The sequence below is a fragment of the Neolamprologus multifasciatus genome, chromosome 16 (genome assembly GCF_963576455.1).
Source record: "Neolamprologus multifasciatus chromosome 16, fNeoMul1.2, whole genome shotgun sequence".
NCBI classification, from domain to species: domain Eukaryota; kingdom Metazoa; phylum Chordata; class Actinopteri; order Cichliformes; family Cichlidae; genus Neolamprologus; species Neolamprologus multifasciatus.
The window spans coordinates 1,103,005-1,119,646 of NC_140454.1; the positions used below are offsets into that span (position 1 = coordinate 1,103,005).

At 41.9% G+C, this 16,642-nt stretch overlaps 1 protein-coding gene across 42 annotated transcripts in view; it reads left to right on the plus strand.

Moving 5' to 3' along the window:
• The window catches only part of ttn.2 (titin, tandem duplicate 2), a 253,336-nt gene that overhangs the window by 188,754 nt on the left and 47,940 nt on the right, over positions 1-16,642 (plus strand). For all 42 annotated transcript variants that reach the window (XM_085135108.1, XM_085135090.1, XM_085135096.1 and 39 more), the window contains 21 exons: positions 103-429; positions 1,775-2,059; positions 2,163-2,462; positions 2,542-2,844; positions 2,960-3,235; positions 3,334-3,633; positions 3,718-4,020; positions 5,788-6,087; positions 6,173-6,460; positions 7,449-7,751; positions 7,966-8,268; positions 8,350-8,655; positions 11,242-11,529; positions 11,817-12,107; positions 12,233-12,520; positions 12,605-13,192; positions 14,472-14,576; positions 14,665-14,862; positions 14,986-15,282; positions 15,470-16,057; positions 16,198-16,500. In XM_085135108.1, the coding sequence (XP_084991234.1) occupies positions 103-429; positions 1,775-2,059; positions 2,163-2,462; positions 2,542-2,844; positions 2,960-3,235; positions 3,334-3,633; positions 3,718-4,020; positions 5,788-6,087; positions 6,173-6,460; positions 7,449-7,751; positions 7,966-8,268; positions 8,350-8,655; positions 11,242-11,529; positions 11,817-12,107; positions 12,233-12,520; positions 12,605-13,192; positions 14,472-14,576; positions 14,665-14,862; positions 14,986-15,282; positions 15,470-16,057; positions 16,198-16,500 (6,540 nt within the window). The remainder of the gene's footprint in view (positions 1-102; positions 430-1,774; positions 2,060-2,162; positions 2,463-2,541; positions 2,845-2,959; positions 3,236-3,333; positions 3,634-3,717; positions 4,021-5,787; positions 6,088-6,172; positions 6,461-7,448; positions 7,752-7,965; positions 8,269-8,349; positions 8,656-11,241; positions 11,530-11,816; positions 12,108-12,232; positions 12,521-12,604; positions 13,193-14,471; positions 14,577-14,664; positions 14,863-14,985; positions 15,283-15,469; positions 16,058-16,197; positions 16,501-16,642) is intronic.

Genomic DNA, 16,642 nt, shown 5'->3' on the forward strand with positions numbered 1-16,642 from the left:
GTTTTGTTTTGTGGTAGAGCTGAAGAACATTTAAGATTTGACAAGCTTCGTCTTTTATTTCAGCATTCATAATAAGTTTTGTCTCACTGTCTCCACCTACAGAGCCACCTGGTCCCCCTGCAGCCCTGAAGGTGGCCGACAGCACAAAAACCTCTATCACTCTGTCCTGGTCTAAACCTGTCTATGACGGCGGCGCCCCCATTATTGGCTATAGCTTGGACATGAGGCTGAAGAGTGAGGCGGACCCTGAGAAACCCACAGTGGGCTGGAAGAGAATTGATACTCATGGACCACTGGTGCTCAAGGAATTTACTATTGGCCAGCTTGATGAAAAGCAGGAGTATGAGTTCAAGGTGTCAGCCCAAAACCAGGTGGGCTGGGGACGCCATGCTTATTTGAAGGAGGCAGTGTCTCCCAAGGAGATCCTGGGTAAGACGTCATCAGATTCTGTGCCTCAATAAATGTTTTATAGTAGCGGTCTCCAACCTTTTTTGCGCCACGGACCGGTTTATGCCCGACATTATTTTCACAGACTGGCCTTTAACCCTTTAAAACCGGTCAGAGCAGGCACGCTCTGTTTTGTGTAACTATTTTTAAATCCCGGTAGCTCTGCAACCACGTAAGCTAGCGCAATAATTCTTTTTGCATATAAAACCGGAGGAGTTGTACTTACATCTTATGCCATCAGCTTGTCCTCGGTCACAGTTTCCTTCCACATATAGCTTTGCAAAAACTGCATAAAAAGCACTTGCAGCAACAAAAACCTAATATTCCAGAAACACGCTTTGCCGATCCGATCAGCTGTTCATAACACTTCCTACATTGGATTAGACGTCAGCGCGAACTGTTGCATGTCCGCCATGACCTGCCCGAAACCGGAAGTGACGTCATTTTGCGGAAATGTAGTTTTTTACCATCCGGACCTCAATGAGCCTATACTGGTGTTTTTAAAAGTTATCTTTGACTTTATGACTTTGTGTGTGGTTTCTGGGATGCTTAGGACTCATATTGCACTGCTGGAAATAGTTTATTTTGATGCATATGCTGCTTTTTTGCAAATTTGCACTATAATATTTATTTTCGTTTTTCCTGCAGTGAAATTGGTGTATTTCAAAAATAAAACTATAAAGACACTCAAAATAAATTTCCTGTGGTGGGAAACTATTTTGTGCAACTTTTTTGATTTACAGTTTTGAGGGATAAGCCTCTTAAATTTCTCTAACTAGAAATATATGTTAAAAAAGCAAAAACGATTTTCAATTTTTTTGTAGTTTATTGCACTTTTTTGCAATGTATGTAATTACTATACACTTAATGCAGACATATTATTAAAATCTAGGCTGTAATGGTTGTATTGATGTATAGCAACTTGAAATGCTCCCAAAAATGGCTCCACAGCATGTAAAAATATAATATAAGCTCTGGCGGACTTGGTTCTATGGTAGGTCTTAAAGGGTTAAAGTGTCGTGGATAAATACAACAAAATCAAACTAGTACCGGTACCGAAAAAAAGAAAATTTATTCATAACACACGTGAAAAAACCCAGGAAAACCGAGTAAACGATAAAAACGATAACAAAATAACGCTGAAAACCGATAAAAACCCTGAAAACTATACATTTCACACCTGAGCCTCAACTCTCACGGCCCGGTACCAAACGACTCACGGACCGGTACCGGTCCGAGGCCCGGGGGTTATAGTACAGTACAGTAGTCTCGTAAATTTTCCAAAGCTGATGACACTAAACATTCATTTGTTTTTCATGTAAAACAGAGGCTCCAGAAATTGAGCTGGATGCCAGTCTGAGGAAAGGCCTTTCTGTGAGGGCTGGTTGTCCTATAAGGCTTTTCGCCGTGATCAGAGGAAGGCCTGCCCCCAAGGTTACGTGGAAGCGGTTGGGTGTGGACAATGTAGTCCGCCGTGGTCACGTGGACCAGGTTGACACCATGTCCTTCCTTGTTATCCCTGAGAGCACCAGAGAGGATTCTGGAAAATATTCACTCACTCTGTCCAACTCAGCTGGAGAGAAAGCAATATTTGTCCGTGTCAAAGTCCTTGGTGAGAAACAAAAAATGAATGTCAAATGGTGTATTTTCTTTTAATAACTTTTAAACCAGTTTTAAAAGACTGGTCACTAATGAGGAGGCTGTCATGTCCACAGACACACCTGGTCCGGTTGGCAGCCTGGATGCCACTGACATCACCAAAACAACAGCTCAACTCTCCTGGTTGCCACCGGAGAATGACGGAGGCAGCCCCATCCTCATTTACGTTGTGGAGAAACGAGAGGTTGATAGGAAGACCTGGACCAAGTGCACAGAGGACCTGAAGAAGACTAGCTTCAAGGTCACCAACCTTACACCTGGCATTGAGTATTACTTCAGAGTCATGGCCTGCAACAAGTATGGCATTGGAGTTCCTCAAGACTCACCCAGGTCCTACTTGGCTGTTGACCCAATCAGTAAGTTCCGCTTTCTTCTGACTCTGAATTTAGTCTGATTTGTTAATTGTTCCTAAACCCTGCTTTGTTTTGGATTCAGGTGAGCCAGACCCTCCAAAGAAGATGGACGTGTTAGAGATCACCAAGAATAGTGCTACACTGGGCTGGCTAAAGCCACTCAGGGATGGAGGTGCCAAAATCAATGGTTATGTGGTGGATTACCAGGAGGAGGGTGCACCCGAGGACAAGTGGACACCATATTCTGTGGTCAAAGACCTGACTATCGTGGTAGTTGGTCTGAAAGAAGGAAAGAAGTATAAGTTCAGAGTGGCTGCTAGGAACTCAGTGGGCGTCAGTTTGGCTCGAGAGGCTGAGGGAATGTTTGAAGTTAAGGAGCAGCTCAGTGAGTAGACAAGTTTAAACATTTCCTCATACTAGCGTGGATAATAGTAACTGAGACACTGTCATTTATGTAGGCCAATCAAAAAGTAACTATTGATATTTTGTCTTCCTCTCAGTGGCTCCAAAGATAATCATGCCTGACATTGTGACAGTCAGAGCTGGATCCAAGATGACGATTGAGGCTATTGTGGCAGGTAAACCTGCTCCTGTCTGCAAGTGGAAGCAGGGCAATGAGGATGTGCTAACCTCGGATCGCCTGTCCATTGTAAAGACGCTGACAACTACCACACTTATTATAAAGAATGTAACAAGAAAGGATAGTGGTTACTACAGCCTGTCAGCTGAGAACAGTACTGCCAAGATTAATCAGATCCTCAAAGTCGTCGTCATGGGTAAGTTAGAGACTTTTTACACCGCTGGTTCTTGTAAACACATCAACAGTGCTTCGCCCTGCCTTCCGTTATCAACACGTGTGCTGTCTGTGTCTCAGACATCCCTGGACCCCCTGAAGCTCCTTTGGAGATCACTGAACTGGACATAGATGCGTGCACACTGCTCTGGAACTCGCCACAGGAGGATGGTGGTAGCAACATCACCAGCTACATTGTAGAGAAGTGTGATGTTAGCCAGGGTGATTGGGTCACCGTTTCTACATCTTGCACAAAGACGAGCTTCAGAATGACCAAACTGACACCTGGCAAAGAGTACAGCTTCCGTGTTCGTGCTGAAAACAGGTTTGGCGTCTCTGGGCCTACCTACTTTGAGAGGATGATTGCCAGATATCCATTTGGTGAGCATTTGTATTCTAATATGTATCATAGCTTCCCAACATTACAAGAATAACATTATGTGTTAATGGTTTTTTTCCCCAAAGATCCTCCGAGTGAACCCAGAAACCTGCAGATAAACAAGGTCAACAAGGATTTCGTCATCCTATCATGGGAGCGTCCCAGCACTGATGGTGGGAGCCCCATCAGTGGATATTGCATTGAAAAGAAGGAGAGGAATGGCCTTCTGTGGGTGAGGGCTAATGAGACTCTGGTCAAAGCCACTCAGTACACCTGCACAGGCCTGATCGATGGCCTGGAGTACACCTTCAGGGTGTCGGCACAAAACCAGGCCGGACAGGGCAAACCTTGTAAACAGACAGACTTCATCACTGCCAGGACTGCTGTCGGTATGAACACTTCTTATAACTAGAAAAACATCATCATTTTTCTCACCATTTCACCATATTGTTGATAAATTTCAGTTAACCCTTTAAAGCTGGTCAGAGCGGGCACGCTCCGTTTCACGTAACTATTTTTAAATCCTTGTAGCTCTGCAACCACGTAAGCTAGCGCAATATTTTTTTTTGCATATGAAACTGGAGGAGTTGTACTTACATCTTATGCCATCAGCTTGTCCTCGGTCACAGTTTCCTTCCACATATAGTTTTGCAAAAACTGCATAAAAAGCACTTGCAGCAACAAAAACATAATAATCCAGAAACATGCTTTGCTGATCCGATCAGCTGTCCATCAGCACGAACTGTTGCATGTCCACCATGACCTGCCCCGAAACCGGAAGTGACGTCATTTTGCAGAAATGTAGTTTTTTACCATCAGGGCCTCATGAGCCTATACTGGTGTTTTTAAAAGTTATTTTTGACTTTATGACTTTCTGTGTCGTTTCTGGGATGCTTAGGACTCATATTGCACTGCTGGAAATAGTTTATTTTGATGCACATGCTGCTTTTTTGCAAATTTGCATTATAATATTTATTTTCGTTTTTCCTGCAGTATATAAAAATTGGTGTATTTCAAAAGTAAAACTAAGAAGACACTTAAAATAAATTTCCTGTGGTGGGAAACTATTTTGTGAAACTTTTTTGTATTTACAGTTTTGAGGGATAAGCCTCTTAAATTTCTCTAACTAGAAATATATGTTAAAAAAACAAAAACGATTTTCAATTTTTTTGTAGTTTATTGCACTTTTTTGCAATTTATGTAATTACTATGCACTTAATGCAGACATATTATTAAGATCTGAGCTATAATGGTTGTATTGATGTATAGCAATTTGAAATGCTCCCAAAAATGGCTCCACAGCATGTAAACATATAATATAAGCTCTGGCGGACTTGGTTCTATGGTAGGTCTTAAAGGGTTAAAACCAATAGTACAAAAATGACAACTTTAAATTCAAAGAGCTCTTCACAACACAACTGCATTTTTATGTCATTCATGTTTTTATTAACTGGAAAAAACATCATATACATCATTTTATGTATGCCCTCTGTTGTTTTTAACATTTCCCGATCAGTTTTTGAAGCTAGCAAACATTTGATTTTTTAAAAAATATTTTTAACCACGGGATAAAAACGTATCTCCCCTGTTAGATAACGTGCTCCATGTACCAAGGCTAAATATTTAATAGTGATTCAGTTCAGCAGCCCCAGGCCCTTTAATACATGTCAAACAAAAAGATAAGGAAATTTATTTTTAAAATACCTACTTCCGTTGCAAGTTAACTAACCAAACACATCTGAAATACAGAAGCCCATTTTTCTAACATTAAAGTGGTGAATTCTATTTTTCTGTCTATCAGTTGATCAATCAGTTACACTTTTTTTAAATTATCAATCAATCAATATCAACTCAACAGTATTATAGTAAAGTATATAACAGTAAAGCTAGGGAACCCTTCCTTTAAATAAACATGCTGTAGTTGATTTAATACCCACATTATTCCATGTCACCTACACAATACTCCCCACCCACAATCTTCTTTGACTCATATCAGAATGATTCAAATTCTACTTTTCCTGGTTAATATATTTTCTTTTTAATTTCAGGATATATTGCTATATATATTTGCACTCTTTTGCATTCAAGTTCATTCTTTCTTATTCAAACAGTATCGTCTACAACTGTTCATTTGTGGGGTTTCTGTTTCTATCTAGACCCACCAGGAAAACCCGAGCCCATGGATGTGACCAAGAGCACTGTATCATTAGTGTGGGGCCGTCCAAAGCATGACGGTGGCAGCAAGTTGATTGGCTACTACGTGGAATATACAAAGCTTCCAGAAGAGAAGTGGACTCGCTGCAATGCCAACTGCATGAACATCCAGACAGAGAACTATGTGGTGACTAACCTACAGGAGGGTCAACAATACCAGTTTAGAGTCATTGCCAAGACCGCAATCAACAGCAGCCTTCCATCTGAGCTATCTGACCCGATTCCTGTCATCGCAGAGAATGGTACAACTCTGCATAGTAACGAAAGTGATACACAAATACAGTCATATACAAATAATCATGAGGGTTTTTTTTCTCTTCTATGCAGTTGCTCCTCGTGTGGAAGTAGGTGTTAACATGAAGAACCTGATTGTGGTGAAAGCTGGAGAAAATGTCTTCCTGGATGCTGAGGTCTTTGGCAAACCACTTCCCAAAGTGAGCTGGAAGAAGGATGGAGTACCTCTGGTCCTTGCTGAGGGAATGAAGATGTCCCAAAAGAAACATCTTCATCTGCTGGAGCTATACTCTGTCACCAGGAAAGAGACTGGGGACTACACTATCACAGCTGAAAATGTCAATGGCACCAAGTACGCCACCATAAAGGTCAAAGTACTCGGTAAGCTAAGGTTATGTTAGTTCATTTTATTGTAGTGCTTAACCCTTTAAAACCGGTCAGAGCGGGCACGCTCCGTTTTGCACAACTACTTTTAAATCCCGGTAGCTCTGCAACCACGTGAGCTAGTGCAATAATTTTTTTTGCATATGAAACCGGAGGAGTTGTACTTACATCTTATGCCATCAGCTTGTCCTCGGTCACAGTTTCCTTCCACATATAGCTTTGCAAAAACTGCATAAAAAGCACTTGCAGCAACAAAAACATAATATTCCAGAAACAGGCTTTGCCGATCCGATCAGCTGTTCATAACTATCGCATGTCCGCCATTACCTGCCCGAAACCGGAAGTGACGTCATTTTGCGGAAATATAGTTTTTTACCACCAGGGCCTCATGAGCCTATACTGGTGTTTTTAAAAGTTATGTTTGACTTTATGACTTTCTGTGTCGTTTCTGGGATGCTTAGGACTCATATTGCACTGCTGGAAATAGTTTATTTTGATGCATATGCTGCTTTTTTTGCAAATTTGCATTATAATATTTATTTTCGTTTTTCCTGCAGTTTATAAAAATTGGTGTATTTCAAAAATAAAACTATGAAGACACTCAAAATAAATTTCCTGTGGTGGGAAACTATTTTGTGCAACTTTTTCGTATTTACAGTTTTGAGGGATAAGCCTCTTAAATTTCTCTAACTAGAAATATATGTTAAAAAAACAAAAACGATTTTCAATTTTTTTGTAGTTTATTGCACTTTTTTGCAATTTATGTAATTACTATGCACTTAATGCAGACATATTATTAAAATCTAGGCTGTAATGGTTGTATTGATGTATAGCAACTTGAAATGCTCCCAAAAATGGCTCCACAGCATGTAAACATATAATATAAGCTCTGGCGGACTTGGTTCTATGGTAGGTCTTAAAGGGTTAAGCTAGCGTTTCGTGTTTTGAGAGAAAAAAGCTTATCCTTGTGTTTTTTCTACCACAGACAAACCAGGCCCTCCAGCCTCGGTGAAAATTTCTAAGGTGTTTGCTGACCGTGTTAAGCTGCGATGGGTGCCACCACTTGCAGATGGCGGTTCTGAAATCACTAACTACATCATTGAGAAGCGTGAGACTAGCAGGGCCAACTGGGCATTGGTCACCTCAAACATCCATGGACACATCACTGACTGTTCAGTGGAGAAACTTATTGAAGGACACGAATATCAGTTCCGAGTCAGCGCTGAGAACCAGTATGGTGTGGGAGATCCCATTATGACTGACGCCGTCACAGTCAAGAATCCGTATGGTAAGAAAACTCACTGTATTCTACTTGATACTCTACTTGAAGAGAATAAAATGAAAAAATGAAAGCATGCTAACCCTAAATTGTGAATTGTGTGACATGGCTAATGTGTAAGTTTTTTATTCCTTTATAACACCATGTTGATCAAAGTTGGTGTAGCCCATCTTGCTTATTGATGATGCTAATGGGAGAGAATTAAAACATTATCTCTTGTCAGATGTTCCTGGTCCATGTGAGCCGCCTGTCATCACCAACATCACACAGAACTCCATGACAGTCAGCTGGAAGGCCCCAGCCAATGATGGCAAGTCTCCCATCCTTGGCTACATGGTGGAGAAACGTGAGGCCACTGAGCTGAGCTGGGCTAAGGTTAACCGCCGACCAGTCATCGATAGGACCATCAAGGCCATTCAACTGACTGAGGGCTCTGAGTATGAGTTCAGAGTAATTGCTATAAACAAGGCTGGTCTTGGGAAACCCAGCGACGCTTCAAACGGTGCCCTGGCTGTTGACCCTGTCTGTGAGTATCTGCTTTAAAACACACTTTCTAAATGAAAGTAAAACGCTTCAGACAACTAATTATTCATAAATAATTCTTTAGATCCTCCCGGGCCACCTGCCTTCCCCAAGGTGGTGGACTCTACCAAGTCGTCAGTTAGCCTTAGCTGGACCAAACCAGCATACGATGGTGGCTGTGAGATCATTGGATACTTGGTTGAGTGCAAGCGAGTTGATGCAGAGAGCTGGACGAGATGCAACGTGCCGAAGAAACTCCAGGCCACGAAATTCCTGCTGACGGGCCTGATGGACAACACTGAGTACCAGTTCAGAGTCACGGCTGTTAACAAGATTGGCTACAGTGAGCCCAGCGAGGTGCCTGGAAACTACATGCCTAAGGATATTCTAAGTATGTTCCCAGCTGTCTCTGATTCAACACTAATAACTTTAATTTAATGGTTTTCTGTGGGGTGTTTCCACTGGAGATCAACAGTTTATGTCTAAATCATTGTTATGAATACGTGTGGCTATTGATGAATCTCTAAAAGAAAACAGAATTAAATCAAGAGGCAATATAAAAATCAATCAAGTTAGCTTGGCTTTGAAGACTCAGCAAATACAGTAGTACACCTTATCTCTCATTACTATATCACAGTGTATATGACATTATGGAGATCGGATTGTATGACTACTAACTGGCTCAGTGGTAATCGAAGAAAATGAAATAACCATTTACCTAATTTCTCATATCAAGTCCAACTATTAGAAAAATTTGACCAACCATCAATTTGCTAGCGTAATTGAAATTGCTGGTCTGGCCTTTGTGGTTATCTTTTTAATCTATATATTATATTACTTGTTTCCGCTAGCAAATTAACTTTATTAATTGTCAATAATTAGTATCATTCTTGGGGAACTTTCTTGGTATTAGCCAAAATGAACACTTAATATTTTCAGGAGGACAAATTAGCACTGTGAAAAGAGCATACTGCCAAATGACAGATTAACAGAAGAAATAATGGCAACTAACAGACGACATAACAGTTAAGTTAGTCACTGTGATTAATGACCAGTGATGGGAATAACTGCGTTACTTTTTTCAGTAACGAGTAATCTAACTAATTACTATTCCTATCGTTACAACGCCGTTACAGTTACTAACAAGAAAATGTGGTCCGTTACTATTTTTCAACAAACAGACAGTTGAAGCTGTGTTCAGCTTACCACATCTTATATCAGCTGCAGGAAGTAGCTGTAAGTAATCTGGACGCTACAGCTTTAAGCAGCTGCGCGCTCCCGCGGACGGTAATCACGATCACTTTCTGGCACAACACCTGGAGCTCAGCAGGCAAAACAATCACATGAGTGCTGCTGTTTGACTGAGGAAGAATAAAGTAGTCGTGGTAAGACAATCACATGACCACTTAAAGACAAAGCGACAAGGTGACATATACCAGTTTATAAACTGTGTTGATAGGCCACGTAAAACCAGAGTCATGATAAAGAATATATATGCGTGTTTTTCCTCAATAGTTTCGTCACGTTTACTGTCTAAGGACAGCGCAGCGAGCACTCTCTGCTTATGAGCAAAAAATAAGAAAAACAAAACAAAAACTGCCTGTTTGTGTTGGTGGAAAAATGCACCATGTGGACCAATCAGAAAATGATATGGCAACATGACATTTGGTTGTTTAGGAAGAGGGGGAAGATTTAGGAGTGACGGCGAGAGAGAGAGAGAGTTTTGAGATGTGAGAGATTTGTGACGTTTAGCGTGTTTGTTGGATGGCAGCATGGTGGCACGGTGGTTAGCACTGTTGCCACACAGCAAGAAGGTCCTGAGTTCAATTCCACCATCAGGTCTTTCTGTGTGGAGTTTGCATGTTCTCCCCGTGTTTGCGTGGGTTCCCTCCGGGTACTCCGGCTTCCTCCCACCGTCCAAAGACATGCAGTTTGTGGGGATAGGTTAATTGGCTAATCCAAATTGCCACTAGGTGTAAATGTGAGCGTGAATGGTTGTCTGTCCCTGTGTGTTGGCCCTGCGACAGACTGGCAACCTGTCCAGGGTGTACCCCACCTTTCGCCCTATGACAGCTGGGATAGACTCCAGCGCCCCCCGCGACCCTGAAAAGGAGAAGCAGAAGCGAATGGATGAATGGATGGATGGATAGCATGTTTGGAGTGTGTACTTAATGTGTTGTCTTGTGTAGTTAGTGTGTAGTGTTGTGTTGTGTGTCAGAACAATGAGGCGACTGCTGTCTCAAAGGTTAAACAGGAGTGACACACCTGCTGCTGTCAGACCTGCAGGTATCAGGCTGTGATGTTTCCTTTATAGTGGACAGAAATATTTGGAGTGGCACAAATAATTTGTGGCATCTTATTGAAGAACAGCTGATTGTTCCTAAATAGTTTGAAATGGTTATTTAAAAGAGGGCAAAAGGTAAATGGCTGCAAATAACTTTGTTGTTTGCAAAATGTGCATAGGATATTAACATTGACAATTTATATTTGCATTTAAAGTTGTGAAATATGATCATTAAACATGTTTGTGGTTGTTACAGTAAAAATATAACTTTTTCTGCTCTGACTTTGTTTTTTGTCTGATTTTAGATCAATTGTGTTAATACAGTTTGTCAAAATGAAAACATGACTGTAAATTCAGACACGTGAGGTTGTGCTGAAAAGGATGATACCAAACAAAGTAAATAGTTTTTAAAGGTGAAAAGTAGTTAAAATGGCCAATTATACCCTGGATTGTTTTAAAGTAACACAATAGTTACTTTTCACGTAATTATTACTTTTAGAATCTTGTAACTCTAGCACAACACCTGGAGCTCAGGAGGCAAAACAATCGCATGAGTGCTGCTGTTTGACTGAGGAAACAGTAACTCAGTTACTAACTCAATTACTTTTTTGAAGAAGTAACTAGTAACTATAATTAATCTTTTCAAAGTAACTTATCCAACACTGTTAATGACCCGCCCTTTGTTTCCTCCAGTTGCTCCTGATGCTGAGCTTGACGCCGACCTGAGAAAAGCTTTGGTTCTGCGAGCTGGAGTAACCATGAGGCTCTACGTACCGCTGAGAGGACGCCCAGCACCGAAGGTGACATGGACTAAAGTTGATGCTAATTTGAAGGAAAGGCAAGGACTGCTGATCAAGACATCGGAGTGGGACACCCTGCTGATGATTGAGGATGTTAACAGATGTGATTCTGGCAAATATGTTCTGTCACTGGAGAACAGCAGCGGCTCTAAGAGCTACACCATTGTAGTAAAGGTCCTTGGTAAGAATTTCTGTTTTTCTTAACCTGCATCAAGCTGAAATACAATTCTTGAAATAGTGGTTTTAAAAATGAAACATTAAATGTATTAAATGGAGTCGAACCTAGTTTTCACCTTAAAATGTGTAAAAAAGTAGAACATATATATGATTATATAAGATATATAAATAAATATAGAGTGCACACATAGGCCTAATGTGTGTTTTCACTTCAGACATGCATTTGTACTCGTGCTTGTATAACTTTCTGAAAGCTATAAGGCAAAGAAATTGCTTCTCTTGCCCACGTAGATTCTCCGGGCCCGCCCTTAAACCTGACTGTGAAGGAAACCTCCAGAACCCATGCCTGCATCACCTGGGATGCCCCACTGATCGATGGTGGTAGTCCAGTTAAGAACTACATCGTAGAGAAACGTTTGGCTGAGAGGAAAGCCTGGACCTGTGTGTCGGCAGATTGTCCTAAGATCTCCTTCAGGATCACCAACCTGGAGGCAGGACAGGCCTACTGCTTCAGAGTTCTAGCTGAAAATGCATACGGCATTGGAGAAGGCTGTGAGACCCCAGGCAGCATCAGGGCCTCTGGTAGTTACAAGATATTTGATACTTAAATTTAAATATACTCATGCTGTATAGCTGCATTCATGAGCTCAAAGAAAGACACTATATATGTAGCTAAAAACCTTCGTCCGTTTGTCCTTCCTCTGCAGAGCAACCTGGTCCAGTGACAGACTTCAAAGCTCAGAAGACTACAAAGAACTCGATCACCTTGTCCTGGAAGAAGCCAATCAATGATGGTGGAAGTTTTATTACTGCATACATCTTGGAGCAGGGTGAAGGCGAGGAGAAGTGGAAGCAGATCGTGAAAGGCAAGAATACCTCGCACACGATTGGAGAACTGACAGAAGGCAAGGAGTATTCTTTCAGGGTCAAGGCACTCAACGAGTCTGGAGAGGGACCGCCCACTGAGCTCACTGCTGTTGCAAAGGACCAATTTGGTAAAAATGCCTTCATGCTATTCTTAGTTATACTAAAATTATAATGTTTAACTTTTTAATGACGATTATCGTTTTGAACTTTAGTGCTACCCGACTGCAACTTAAGTGATCTGCACGATGGCTGCTGTGTGGTTAAGGAGGGCAGCACAACGCGCATTAACATCCCCATCACTGGAGTTCCGAACCCCACTGCTACCTGGAAGAAGGGCGATACGGGACTGGGTGATACTGGCCGGATGTGTATTGAAGCATCTCAGGGCATCACCACCTTACTGATTAGAGACTGCCAGAGAGGAGATGCTGACACCTACACTATAAACGTGAGGAACAGTGCTGGCTCAAAGGACTGCAAGTTCCAGCTGAAGGTGGTTGGCAAACCCGGTATCTGCACTGGACCCATTACGTTTGATGAGATAACTGCCGATGCCATCACACTAGAGTGGGGGCCACCCAAAGATGATGGTGGTGCAGAGGTGTCTAATTACATTGTGGAGAAGAGGAGAACAACAGATAACAAGTGGGCTACAGTGGCTTCTGCCATCCAGAAGACCACCATGAGAGTGATCAGACTCCATGAAGGGATCGAATACATCTTTAGAGTGTTTGCTGAGAACAAGTATGGGGTTGGAGAACATCTGAGGTCTGACCCAGTCGTTGCCCAGCATCCTTTCAGTAAGTATGGCCATTGTCTACTACCACTGTTAATTTATACCTGATTATACTTCAGATCTTTTTGTCTTGTCAAGACATTGGTCGTGTCCAAATTCATGGGCTGCATCCTCCTGAGGATCCGGCCTTCGCGGTCTACGTGGGCCGGGTCCTCAGAAGGTCGGGTAGGCCGGAAGTAAACGGCCGTGAAATTGGACGGTCTAGCCTTCTGATTAGCGGAACCGCTGTCTCGGTGGAGTTTAATAAACTCAGCCGTCTGCTCCTTGCTATCTAAAATATAACAGGACGCTGGCGTAAATTCTCGACTGTCTCATACTTCTGTTTAATCAGTTTTCTGTTTGACGTTTAGTCAGCTGTGTAAAAACCAAGGAGGAACCCACCCGGGGGATTAATAAAGTTTTATCTAATCTAATAACTTTAATCTCAGCCAAACCGATTTACTCACGAACAAACAAAACACTGAAAAAAGCCCAACAATAACATTTTAGGTTGTCTAAGTGACTTATATATTACGTTTAACCCGAGTAGCGAAAGTCCGCGGTGATCTGAAAATGATGTGCCGGGAGTTGTGCCGTTCTCGGCGGCTTCAGTGACCCTCGAACTCCCGGCGAGCTATCGAGCTGGTGGGTAGCAGACGTCTCCGAAAACGTCGAAGCACTTTTGCAAATATGCGATATCTTGATAAACCGAGCAGATATTTGATGTTTACACAGCTACTTTCTTGCCTGAAAATATGTTAAAAGTTTATTTTGTGACCCAGAAAGATTAGTAAGAGTAATTTTAAAACTTAGTAGCTGCCGCCATTGTTGGAAACTGGAGTTTGGCTGGGCCGTGCTATGAATCCTGGGATATGGTAGGCCACGAAGGACACACCCGACCCATCCTTCAAATTCGGGGAAAAGGAGGACGCATTTGTCGGCTGCATTCGGAGGAGTCTACGAATTTGGACAGCCTTCGGCGCGTCCCTGTGACGTAATCGGTCTACAAATGCGGCCTCAGGAGGACGCAGCCCATGAATTTGGACAAGAGGAACGTCTCTAATTTTTTTAAAAAAGGGCAAAATTATCTCTAGTAATAACATTTAGTGCTCATTATAAGACCTGATGTATTTGTTTTACAAATGTACTTTTAAAATACTAGAAAATGAAATGAAACTATAGCTTTGTTTAGGGATTTTTTTTAATCAGTCTTTCTCGTGTAATGACACCATCTGCATTATACTGAACTGATTTTATTACACATATTAATAATGTCTTCCTCTCGCTTTCTCTTCTTCCTCCAGATGTTCCCGGGGCACCTGCTCCACCAGAAATTGTGAGCATCAGGCATGAATCAGCCATCTTGACTTGGGTTGATCCAAAGGACAGTGGTGGTGCCCCAGTTACTGGTAACAAACAGTGATCAATGTACATGCTAAGTATGAGCAAACAGCAAATAACAATCAGTCTGATCGAGTAATTTTGTGTTTTCCCTAGGATATCACATAGAGTATAAGGAAAAGAACAGTCTGATGTGGAAACGGGCGAGTAAGACTCCTCTGAGAGTGAAAGAATGTAGAGTCACTGGACTGACAGAAGGATTAGAATATGAGTTCAGGGTAATGGCCATGAACATGGCTGGCCTGGGAAAGGCTAGCAAAGTAACTGAGGCTGTGGTTGCTCTGGATCCCATTGGTGAGTCCACTGTTATTGGAATCTTTTTTTTGCTCTAATCTTATTCAACTATGTACTGTTTACAGTACTTGTTACCTGAGCTATGGCAACCATACAACCGTCTTCTCTTTTGTGTCATGTCAGATCCTCCTGGCAAGCCTGAAGTAATCAGTGTCACCAGGAACACAGTCACTCTGATATGGACAGCTCCCAAATATGACGGTGGCTACAAGCTAACTGGTTATAACATAGAGAAACTTGAGGCCAGTGGTAAGGCCTGGATGAAAGCAAATCATGTCAACATTCAGGGCTGTGCTTTTACCGTCACTGACCTGACTGAAGGATCCCAGTATGAATTTAGAGTCAGAGCCAGGAATTCTGCAGGTGCCATCAGTATTCCTTCAGAGCCTACTCCGCTTTTGACCTGCAAGGATGAATATGGTGAGCTAAGTGGTATACAGTTTGACTAGTTTCGGAGTTGACTGTAGATTATTGATCCCCCCCCCCCTTTATGTATATATGTACAGTTAGGACTTAAAAATATTTGTCAAAAGTTTGAAATTTTGAGTTGTTGAACGTTTAAACTGTCTACAATGCAAAATACAACTTTTTTTTGTCATCTCTGCAGAGCCCCCAACCATCACTATTGACCCAGAAATGAAAGATGGTATAGCCGTCAGAGCAGGAGACACAATTGTAATCTCAGCTTCTAAAATTGTGGGCAAACCTCCACCTACTTCAGCGTGGTCCAAGGGAGGACGTGAGTTGAAGACTTCTGACATTGTCACCATCACCAGTACCCCAACCTCCTCTATTCTGGCTATTAAGTACGCAAGTCGGAAGAACACAGGGGAGTACACTATCACTGCCAGCAACCCCTTTGGCATTAAGGAAGAACATGTTAAGGTGAAGGTCTTAGATATTCCTGGACCTCCAGGCCCAATTGAAGCCAGTAACATTTCAGCCGAAAAGTGTACCCTGACCTGGCTTCCACCAGAGGAGGATGGAGGCTCTTCTATCAAATCCTACATCCTTGAGAAGAGAGAAACCAGCCGACTACAGTGGACCAAGCTAGCTGAAAATGTCGTGGATTGCAGACACGTAGTCAGCAAACTGATTAAAGGCAATGAATACGTTTTCAGAGTGTCTGCTGTGAACCAGTATGGCACAGGAGATTCAAGCCAGTCTGGTCCAGTCAAAATGGTTGATAGTTTCTGTAAGTTTATATTTTTTATGTGGTTTATATCTGTGTATTAATAATTAAACAATAAAAGCAATTTAGCTATAGGATCTTGCAGATCCTTTAAAATAAAAATATAGCTAATAGACATGTCCTTCCTGTTTCTGTTTCCCCAGCACCACCAGGTCCGCCCTCAACCCCAGAGATTGATAATGTTAGTAGGAATGCTATCACCATTTCATGGAAGAGACCAGTACAAGATGGGGGAAGTGACATTAGGGGATACTGTGTTGAGAGGAAAGAGAGAAAAGGACTGAGATGGGTCAGAGCCAGTAAGCGGACTATCCCTGACCTGCGGTTTAAGGTGCAAGGCCTGAGTGAGGGAGTAGAGTACGAGTTTAGAGTCACTGCTGAGAACAAGGCTGGATTTGGGGAGCCAAGTGAACCATCGCGCCCTGTCATGACAAAAGATATTGTGTGTAAGTAAAACTCACAGCAATGTTCTCACGGCAATGTGAATTGTATTTTAAAACTGTAAAACTGCAATGCAGGAGAGTTAGAAAACACAAATCAAGCTTTGTCAAATACATAATTACCTATATTAACTTTGTTACCATATTT